The sequence below is a fragment of the Anopheles darlingi genome, chromosome 2 (assembly GCF_943734745.1).
Source record: "Anopheles darlingi chromosome 2, idAnoDarlMG_H_01, whole genome shotgun sequence".
NCBI classification, from domain to species: Eukaryota; Metazoa; Arthropoda; class Insecta; order Diptera; family Culicidae; genus Anopheles; species Anopheles darlingi.
In genome coordinates, this window is record NC_064874.1 from 15,062,836 (window position 1) to 15,074,271 (window position 11,436).

The 11,436-nt window shown below is 50.7% G+C and overlaps 1 protein-coding gene across 8 annotated transcripts in view; it reads left to right on the forward strand.

Annotated features, from left to right (window-relative positions):
* The window catches only part of LOC125950985 (amyloid-beta-like protein), a 71,970-nt gene that overhangs the window by 52,869 nt on the left and 7,665 nt on the right, over positions 1-11,436 (forward strand). For 6 of the 8 annotated variants that reach the window (XM_049679433.1, XM_049679435.1, XM_049679438.1 and 3 more), the window contains exons 6-7: positions 9,766-10,295; positions 10,364-10,537. In XM_049679433.1, coding sequence (XP_049535390.1) covers positions 9,766-10,295; positions 10,364-10,537 — 704 coding nt within the window. The remainder of the gene's footprint in view (positions 1-9,765; positions 10,296-10,363; positions 10,538-11,436) is intronic. The other 2 variants (XM_049679440.1, XM_049679439.1) reach the window with 1 other exon arrangement.

Here is an 11,436-nt window from a genome sequence, read left to right on the forward strand (position 1 = left end):
TGAATGCTTGGCCATTTTGTTTACGCGTCTCCAAGGGGAACCGTGTGGGCAAAGCTCTCGAAACATGCCAACCATTTTGGTCCCAAAATGTCCTAGCAAAGTGGAGGACCTCCCCTTCCACCTGGACCATAGAAAGGGACCCAAGGACCAGCAAAGGGTACAAATACGCATCAACCCCTTTTGCTGGGGGATGATAAAGTTACCCCTTGTTGGATTGGAATTATAAAAGAAAACCCTCGGAACCCTCTGAAGTGGTGCAACTAACGGTTGGCCAGCGTCGTCGGCCTTCAACAGCCGATGGGGCCGGGCTGGGCCACAGGTTATGGCTGTTTGCCATGTAAGCTCCCTCCATCTTCTACCGCACCGCACCACACCGCACCGCACATGGACAATTGTTTCATTTGTTTCCCATTAATTGTTTTTCCGTTTGCCATGTTGGTTCCGTGGCCACTATGCGCTGAAGTTGATTTATTCATTCCTCAACCCCCCCCCCCCCTCCTTTCTTTTCCCCTTTTGTTCGCACTGCACTGCATACCGCACACGCCCCTTCCGGAGCCAGTCCGCTGCACGTGGCGGTCTGGGTGGTAAACGGCATGGCATTCTGGCGCAACACTGGCCACCGTTAAACGATATACGGCATTGTGTCGCTGTGTTCGACGCAGGAGGAAGACTTTCTCGGGAGAAAAGTGGTTCCTTTTCGCTCCCCGGACCGGACAACGAGCGAAGTGAACCTGTTTGGCATTTGGCATTTGCTGCATTTCCCATTTCCCTTCGTTAGCTCATATAGTTTTTGGTCACCACCACGAACCAACCAACCCTTCTTTCTGCCCTTCTTTCTCGTCCCTTTCCGGCAGCAGCTGCAACCAGCAAATAGTACTGGCCAGCAAAAATCAGTCGAGGCCTTACATGCGCGCAAAAGGGAAATTCTGTTGAGGTTTTTGTTTTTGCCGGCAGATTATATGGTGGCAGCCAGAAGGGAGAGCACGCACACAGGCGAACTATGAGGGGCGGGTGGTGAAATGAGTAAATAAAAAGTTTGGGGCGAAAAAAATCGCAAAATAAATCAAAATTAAAAGAGAAAACAGGAAATAAAGCGAAAATAGGTTTTTTCGAAAGGAAAAAAACCCCGCTGGAAAACTCTTTGCCAGGGCAGTCGGGGGCGATTTCCACACGGCTACATTTAGTACGAAATTACGCCGCTTTTCAATCGCAATTATTGTCCGCTGGTTGCCTTTTGGGGGCCCTCGAGAGAGAGAGAAATGCCAATGGGACGGGGGACACGAGCACCACCGGGGAGGTTGAATGATTTTGTTGCTTTTAAATCGTTTTTAATTACCCCCTTTTCGTGGCAGCTTTCCGAGGGCGAGGTCAGCGCCACCACCACCGAGCGCCACATGATTGACCTTATGCGTACGTGTGGCACGTGTGGCACCAGCAAGCCATTGATCTGACCGATGAACCGAGAACCAACCAACCAACCAACCAACCGGCAGCTGCATTATTACGCACTTAGTGCACCGCGATAGTAGCCATCGCGCAACCGGAGCAGCAAAAAATGCACCCCGGAGTCCCCGGTGTCATTAAGCGTTAACGTGGTCCGATGATTTAATGTAGGTTATGGCTGACGACGCTCCCGGCGCATGCATTCGTGCGGCATACCAATGAAACCAACCACCACACGAGTATAAACTGCACTGACTGACTTTGGGGCACGTGATGTGTGGTATGCAGAATTTGCTGCCTAATGGCGGAATGTTACTGTTCGGTGGCATGAACGATAGTTAAAAGGTTGTTTTATTCACCTCTCGCCTTTGGATTTTGAGTCCTAGCAACATAACAGTTTGATCAACTGCAGAGCACCTTTTGGAATCGTAAAATGCAAATAATGCGTTTATTTTTATGGATAGCAGCACTATATAGGCATTATGTATTCAAAACGATTCCTTAAATAAACCGGAATGTCGCACGAACTTTCTGATTCTGATTACGAAAAAGCAATATGCGCAATTCCTAGGGAATGGAGGTTGCCAGCTCCAGGAACAAGTCACAACAAGCCATAACAAAGCGACCCAGAGAAGCAGTGTAGCATGGAACCATCAAACCGGGATCCATTCCCGTTATCGATTCCTTGAACCCACCGCTCCTGAAACGTGCCGATCGGTGTTATTGAGTTCAACATGAAAGTTACGGAACGATCCTTGTTTTGTCATAAGCCAGCAATAGTTGTGTCGTACACTTCACTTGGTCTGGGGCATTTGGATTGGAGTTTGCGATTTCCCTGATAAATGGTGACAACAATCGTCCATCTTGAAATGGGTTTCCTCGACTGCCATTCGAAAGGATTTGAGAAGCAGATGTCGGTGGAATGTCGGAGGAACTCGCAAGTTTGCACGAATGTCGAATTGAAATTACTACCGAGAAGCGCACACAGAGAACCATCGCACACGATAATCCTCGAGCTGCCTCGGGGGAATAAGACACAAATTGACCTTCGGGCCAATCCAGTGTCGAAATCGCTTTCCATTTGGCTTTGGCTGCGGGAAGCAGAAGGTTGTAGTAGTAGTAGTAGCAGTAGTAGTAGTAGTAGTATAGGCAATCCACCGCCTAGGGGTTGAAAGGCGCTGGAAAATCGATTCCAGACCAGTTCACTCCCGGGGTCGTCCTCTAGTCCTCGGAACAATCGTTCGAAGATCACCAACCCAATGATGGTGCAGCGAGCGGCGGTGTAAGCGAGCTAACCAACCAACCATCCATCCATCCATGCGGCCATGCGGCTCATTCTGTATGTAGGCGAGGGAATGTCCTTGTGCGCACCATCCCGACCATATGCCCGGGCACATGAAAACCCTCGCAATCCTCACGGTCTTGGACAGGCAGGCAGGCAGACAAAAAAAGAGGGCCCCCGAGTACATAAAGGACCCCACACGGTCTGAATGGGAGCCAAGGGTCCCTTTCAATAACTAGTCCGATGGTACTGACGTTGATGACACCCCTCGTTGGTGTGTAGCCGGCGGGGTAACGATGGGTTTTAATAGTTATTTCTACCCCTAGCTGGGGATGGTGGGGGGAGTTGGGATGGAGATTTTTCTTCTACTTCTTCTGCTCGTCTTTATTCAGAACCCATTTTCAGGTCACAGCCACAGCCGAGGCCGACACGACCTATTCATCTCACGATTTTTCTGGGACAAACGCTTCACGACCTCGCCATTGATGCGGATGTGCGAGCTGACAGTTCTCGGTACTACCAAGGACCCGACCATGTATGATGCATATAGAGAAAGAGAGAGAGAGACAGGGTTTTGCCAATTTATTCTACCAACAGAGTTGCGCCTTTCGACTAACTGCATCTACCGACGAGTGACGCAGCAAGATATGCATTGAACATGATTTGTATTATTCAATGCATGATGTACAGCATCATCGGGGCATCCAGTGAGTATGAATATGAATTACACAACTCGCGTTAAGTGTTCGCGTTCGAAAACCTCGATTCTCGTCCGACAAGTTACAGAAAACCAAAGAGCGCAGCTGGTCGGATCGATTTTTATGCGGTGTATGGCGTGTACCCCATCGAACCGGGACTGTTCAATAGGATGGTTGGTTTACCTGGTAGAGCACCCAAACCCAGATCATCGCCTCGCTTGTGGAGAAGGGGTAGTGTAAGTGGGTGTGTTCGAAAACGTTCTGGAGTTTAGCAAAAGTTTTGTGGAAGCTGCTGGTGCTGCCAAGTATCCGCACCTTCGTGGTCGTTAGTGATGTCGATTGGTGGGTTGGGTGGAAGGGCGACTGGCTATCGATTTTGCACTCTTCATTAATTTCCACTCAAAAGCAGGCATTCCGTTGCCCACCCCTGCTTTCAGCTACATTTACTCCGCGTTTACCCACCACGAGCACCATCAGCAAAAGGTCCTCACAAAAAGGGAAGGCACGCTCAGCGCTCTCTCCCTCTCTGTCGCTCCTGGCTCAACCTGACCTGGGTTTCGGGTAACGGCGAAGGACTTTGCACAAAAAACCACAGAACGAACGCTGCGTGGAGTATTCTGGCAAGACTAATGAGAGGATCGCTCTCTCTGGCGCGAGAAGGGTTGGGGATTCTGGGGTAATACATTTGAAATACAAATTAAGTTGTTGATTCGTTGCTGTTCACTGCCGATCCCACCACTGACCGCGTGCTCTGCCGACGGATGCTTGTGGTTTTATGGGGTTTATCAAGGGACAAGCACCCTTTCAAAATATCAGCAACCGGGCACCTCAATCAAGATGTTAAACAAACTGGAGGCATGGAGTTCATCTAATTGTCTTTTCCAATTGCCGTTGTTGAGTGCCAGCGTTCTGTAAGCAGAGGAATTGTTGGAACCTTTACACGAATTTAACTAACAACTGTGACCAAGAGAGTTGCACAAACGAATACGGTACGCGCGTGTCTGTGTCTGTGTGAAAGCGTGATTTTTTGTGTGTGCAAAAAAAACTTGTGACAAAGGTAACAGGGAATATGCCATATTTGAATTCTCTCCGGTAACACTGCTTACCTTCACCGTCGTTTTGGGTTGGGGGGGGAAAAAGGAATAAATCCTTAAGTTGATGCTAAGCTCTCGCCGTCACTCGTCATAGTTGGTTTGTTTACCCGGAGCGAAACTTTTATGCAAGCAATTTTCTCGTTAATATCGACTACCACCGGCCACCACCACGACCACCACCATGGCCAGGCCACGCTTAACGGACGGAACTTTGAATCCAGCGATATTTTTAGCGTTTACAGCAACCAACTTAAGTAAGTTGATGGCGACGCAGACGACGACGACTGGTTTGTCTGGCCAGGTCGAAAGGATGGGAGAGAGCCCAGAAACGGACAAAAAACAGTCAAGCAGCGTTGCTAGTAACATTTAAAACTTTTATGCACCGTATGTTCGCTGTTGAGGGAAACGAGCAGCAGAAGCAGCAGCAGCACCATCAGAGGGAAAAGAAATGCAAAGAAAAGTTATCTAAGTTTTCTTCATAAATCACATACCGAGCGGAACGATGGGGGAGGGAAGGGGGGCTTCCGAAATCGGTACGGGTATGGCCGTCGCCGAAGCATTTCGGTGCCGAGTTACGGCAAGCTGTATGTGGCAATCCTTCATCCATTCCGTGTTCTCGTCGCTCCCGGGATGTTGTTTTTGTTTTATTTCTCGTAGAATCAGAGTTTAGCTTTCGAACTGCGGAACTGACTTCAGGGCTGCCAACAGTAGCGCGAAAGGTTCGAGTACCGGTGGATGGTTAAATCTCTTTGCTACTTCTTCTGGGGTTAGTCCTCTCGGTACTCCCGGTGTATCAACGCTTCGTAGCTCCGGGGCTTGGCTACTTGGCATGGCGAATGTCTCGGATGGCGCGCTTGGCGTGAATTGAAGCATGATAGCTTAAGGATTCATAACGCACGGGACACGGGATCCGGGCTAAGTCACACGACGCACGATGCCAGCCATTTTCATGGTCGCTTCCGGTTCCGGTCGCTTCCCGAGAGGGCCAGGTCATGGGCCCAGCTTGAAAATACATTAGAAGGGGGAGTACTGCTCGTCGATAATCGGGGGGCCCCTAACGATAGTCGATGCGCAGTGTCAGTCCGCCCTTACCGTCCCCCCGGAAATGAGATGATGACGATGGTGTGCTGCTCCGCAGGACCAAGGACGGAGCTCAATATTTTATGTCGGAAGGCGGTTCCCTTCTGCCAAAACGGGAGCTGGTGCCGTTTCCGCGGCGGAAGTATTTGGGAAAAGGGAACGGATAACTTCAGCAAATGGCGTAGATTGTGGTTTTACATTGGATAGCCCAACCCCCTGCGCAAGGGATCCGGGAGGTACCACCGTGGTGCCAAGAGCACCGGGAGCACGGATCTCCAATTTAATGCCATATATTTCATCTTGACTGCTACGCTCTTAAAGTATGCTCTTGAATCCGAAGGATAATACCAAGACGGGCGAATACCCGTGGATATGGTATTCAGGTAGAAGAATCTCTCGAGATTCTATTCCTGTTGCCGTACATACATCACCAACACTCGTAACGGTGTCCCGAAACGATGTTTTTTTTTCTTTTTTGCTATCTGGCCTCTTGCACGATCCATCGATCGATGGGCAGAAGAGGGATCCAATTATGACCTGTGCCCTCCGTTCTATCAATCTACCTTTTGCCAAACAAAAACCATCCCATCCCTGCGCTTAAATACGCTGGATCCAATTTTAAATGTTGACCGACGGAGAATCGAACGATTACCCCCCGATTGGCGCACTCGCTCTCAAGATTGGCCACTCTGCCAGCTGAATAAACGAAGGAAGGAAATTCAAAGAAATTCACATCGCACGGTACAATGTACAATGTACCTTCTATACCTCTACGTTGCTCGTTAATGAAGTTCTCTTCTAAGAACTCACCGTTGGGATAAAGTTTAATAATTTCCAAATAATGCTTACCTCACATCTGCAACTCCCACGATTTGATAGCAGAACGATTGAGGTCCAAAATTAAAATTGCTTTCAATCGTTTCGACGTTCTTACTCGGGTCTCGGGAATAGTTTCGCGTCATCACATTCCAAGCAGCAAACAAAATCGTCAATCGATCAGCCGGAATGAAGCGACTGGTAATTTGGTTGTGTTGCGTGCAGGCTATTCCGTTCCTATCAATCCAGCACATCGTATCTCATTTGCATAACACATGGATTTTGCATTTACTCTCGTTGTTTGGAGTGGGGGAAAGCTGTACTCACGAAAGGGACGAAGTTCCGGGGCATCTTCTTTTGCGTTTCCGGCTCGCTCAATGGCCTGGCACTAGGCCATGTACGCGTCGTCGTCGTCGTTGTCGTGCAACGAACGCAAAGGAACGAGAAGTTCGTGCAGCGGAGAGTGGCGAAAGTTTTTCCCGAAGCCGAAGGCAAATACACTTTCAAATACGGGAAGGTCCCGGTAATGGAATCGCTGCTTGAAGTTTGCAAACGGATTTTACTGCCGGTCGAAGGAGGCGCCGACTGCCTCTATTTGTTCAACTTCTCTCCCGTTCTAGCGCTCTCGAGATCGGAACAAGGTTTCGGTTCACCACATCACACACACACACACAAACACACGCAGGGCCTCGACTGGAACCCCGGCCTGCTACGGCCTTACTGCTACGCTTTTGAGCCGGCACCAAAGTCGAGCGAAAAACTTACTTTTTACGTAACCATGCCCTAGGTTTTTCCTTCGAAAAGTTTCCTCAAACAGAACCGCTATCGAGCTGCTTCAATACACCGTACGTGTGCCCGTGTCTGTGTGCACACACCACCCACACCACCAGTACAGCAGGCAGCAAAATGCAACATCCTGCAGCAGCAGCAGCAGCAGCAGCATCCGGGAGAATGGTTCGTTAACCGTCAATCAGCAGACTTCCTGTCTTCGCCTGTGTGTGTGTGTGTGTGTGTGCTGCCTCATGTGTGGTTAAAAGAGCAGAGTTCAAAGCATTTCCACTTCTAAAACTTACGCCACCAACCGAATCCATCCTGGCCACCGCCACCGAAAGCCATGCAGAGCAGGAGCAAGACCTCGACCACACCTCGTATATCGGTCAGTGTGAACTGTGATTGTTTCGTTTCGAACAAGCCAGCTAGCACCACCAATGTGGATCACCGCAACTCTCACAAAGCAGTCCATGCAGAGGTTGTGCTGCTCACAAATAAAGTTACTAAACTCTCTAGTCCCGTGTAGTGCGGTGGTAGCGATGGAGTGCTTTGATTGGTTTGAATACTGTACAAAAGAGAAAAACCCTCAAGCGGCATTTACAGCTCCCATGTCGTCCCACGACTACAACATACAACCATACCACGTATGCAATCGGACGATAAGTCGCAAATGGGGGTGGTACTAATTTCTTATCAACGACAGAAAACCCCAAAATCACGCGCATTCGTTTCTCCTAATGTGCTCTCCCTACCCCACTAACGACCCCGAAACCACACATCGTCATCGAACGCCGACAGAAGTGTCGAAGTCAGGGTAATGATAATAAAAACCAATATCCACTAATGACAGCTATTGATACTACTACTACTTTTCTCTCTCTTTCTCTTTCTTTTTCGACCCATTATTCGGTTCTTGCTGCTGTCCGATTGTAAAACTTTGACGTGGCAGCTGTGACAGTTGGCAGCTGTCCGTGACCATAGCGCGCTGGCGGACCAGGACGATCTGGGACGATCGCCTTTTTTTTACGAGGCGAGCGCGCCTTCTATAGGACAGCGCACGACGTATGGTACGACGTGGGTTAGGTCATTATCATGTTACCCGAAAAACTTTTCACACCCTCGATACACACACACATCGATTGTACATCGTCATCGACCAGCGTGTGTGTGTGTGTTGAAAAAGGACGATTGCTAACGGACTGCGGCAGTGGAATGGCGCAATGGGGTAACGCGACCGGGAAATCCATAAACCGCCGGATGCCGTCCTTCCTGCAGCGTGTCCAGTCTGCACGAGCAAGAGAGAGAGAGAGAGAAAGAGAGCGAAGGCGAATTCGCAAACATTTCCACGGCCGCCATTCTCATCGATCGGCAGCAGTCCATGGAATCTGCGCCTCGTAACGCCTGCCTTGGTTACGAGCAATGCAGCTACGACTCGTTTTGTGATGCAGCTGTATACCGCACTGGAATAGCAACTTTCAGGTCGTAAAGCAGCTAGATAACAGCAGCAACACCAGCAACACCAACAGCGACAACCGTAGTGTTCCCTGGTGCGGAAAATGGTAGTTTCCGACATACAGGCGGTGAAGATAGTAATATACGGTAAACGACACACTTCACACCATATCCTCTTCGTGTCTTCGTTCTTCTCGTGACTTCGGTGCTCGCTGACAAACGTTTTGTATCGCGTCCTCCCTCCTAGCGCCCGCACTGGTGGCACTGGCCGGATTTGGTCGCTGCTGCTTCGTTTTCTCCTCAGTTCCGCTGCGCTCGCTCGCTCACTCATCGATCGTCGGTTCGCTTGAAAGCTTAGGACTGATGAATCGTTTCGATCATTGCCGGCCCTCCGCTTGCTCTTCCGCTTCCGCGAGCTAGCGCCTGACTTCCGTCGAACTTCCGGCTCCGGTACGAGACACACTCACACTCGGGGGTGTGGGAAGGTGATGAGAACGATTAATGGGCCTGACACTTTTTTTTCTCCTCTTCGATCCTGCCCCTCCCGAGAGGGAGTTCTACAGTTTCCCGCCGTGCTGTTGTTGGTGTTGTCAGCACTCGAAAGATATCCGCTTTAGACCCATTTCATCTTTTTTCGTTTTTTTCGTTGCCTCAGTTCGGTTCCGTTTCCATTTTGCCTGGCTGTCCATCCCAGGGATGGCGAATGTTTTGCTGCTCGTTTCCCTCCGTGGAACGTGGCGCTAGGAAAGGCCATTAGCGGAGCGGTAGCGAGGTGTGGAAGGTTATAAAGACATCGACCATCGCTTCCGATCGGCTGCTTGGTTGGTTGGCTACCAGGGCACCAGAGGGGGGAAGAGGAAACATTCGATTTATCGGGTTGGTAGACCGGATAAGGCCAAAGGAGGGATTCTTGGCCTCGTCAGTGTGCGTGTGCACCCTCTCGTTCGCAACGCCGGCCAGCGATATTAATGGCCGACCGTGTGCTGATTAATGGCCAACACTTTACTTCTTAATCGCGTGCCCATCATCTTCATCATCATTATCATCAGCCGTGTTGCCTGGTACCGATGCCAATGACTGACGGATCCCCGGAATTGACATCCCTATTTCCTCTCTCTCTCTTTTGCAGTGCCGATGAAGGTGAAGAAAACGGATCTGCCGGTGCTGCCGCAGGATACGGATATGCTGCCACCGCTCGATGACGCCTCGGATGCGATTTCGGACAACAACTCGGAGGACGAGGACGATGACGATGACATCGATGACGAGGAGGAGGAAGAGATGATGGGTGACGAGCCGATCGAGAGCGATGACGATGAGTACGACTCCGAGGAGGACTTTGACGGTGGCAGCGACGGTAAACCGACGGTCGATGGTGGTTCGGCGGCCTGGGACAGTTTCACGACACCACCACCAGCAGCACCACCAGCACCGGCCGCTGCGGCAACCAAGGACCAGGGAAGCAAGAAGTCATCGGACGCCATCGGTGGTCCCATCGGGGGACTGCTGTACGGTGGTGCCGGTGGATACGGTAGCGCACCGAGCACGACGGAAAAATCCGGCTCAGTCGAGCTGGCCACGACACCGATCACCGCCATTCCGGCCCCTGATCCGTACTTTACGCACTTCGATCCGCGTAACGAGCACCAGAGCTTCAAGGTAGGTCAAGGGAACCGTGCCCTTCGTGCTGGGAAGTGGGGGGGTAGCGTTGTATATACTGTTCGTAGAATTTGCACGCCGAATTTCAGGAAGCCCAGCAGCGGCTTGAGGAAAGCCACCGGGAGAAGGTGACGCGCGTGATGAAGGACTGGTCGGATCTGGAGGAGAAGTATCAGGATATGCGATTGGCCGATCCGAAATCCGCCCAAACGTTCAAGCAGCGCATGACGGCCCGGTTCCAGGTGAGGCTGCTATGCTAACAATGCTATGCCATTCCACTGCTTGCATGCCAAACACGCGCGCACACCACACACCCACACACACACACACAAACATTGTACTGTCCGCACTGCAACCTAATCCCCCTCTTCCTGTGCTATACGTCCCGCTGTCCGGTTTAAGAGGGCCAGCTTGCCAGTAAAATCATGTCATGATTTTTGTTGTTTCAAAAACCAAAAACCAAAAAAAACAACCATTTGCCCCGTGAGCTGGGCCTGGAATGCCGGGATTCCGGGCTCCTCTAACTTGTTCCTAGCGAAGGCCACGCGATTCTGCTCGAGATTCGATCGTGCCACACACGATGCGCGAAGTAGTAGTAATCTCTTTAGTACACAAGTAGATAGAATGCTGAACCATGTCGGAACCAGCACTGAACGAACGAACCATGCCCTATCCCTAGTGCTAGACACCCACGACGTCCACTTGTGACACGTTCCGCTTGTGTGGAAACACACTTATATGCATCAAAGCGCGCGCCCACAATCATCTGGGGGCGAAAACACGAACACACTTGGTCCAAAAAAAGCGAATGATTTTTGGGCATCTCCACGGAGCTCCTTTCGGTTGGTCGGTAGAGCCACCGGACCGAATGTTTCGCACGTTCGCTGGCACCTCCTTTTCCAACCTTGCCCCTCCCCGTTAGTCAGCAGATCAGACCAACACCAAGACCAAGCCAAGTTCAGCGTTCGTTCGTTCAGGGTGGTTCCGGGCATGATTATTGCTAGAGAACCATCGCCATCGCCGCTCCTGCTGCTGTTGCTGCTGCTGTTGTGCTCGCGCGCATGTTTGTAGCACCTAACACTCTCGCCGTAACACCCAGTAGTGGCCACTAGCCCACCACCACCACAGCGCCAGGAGCGGC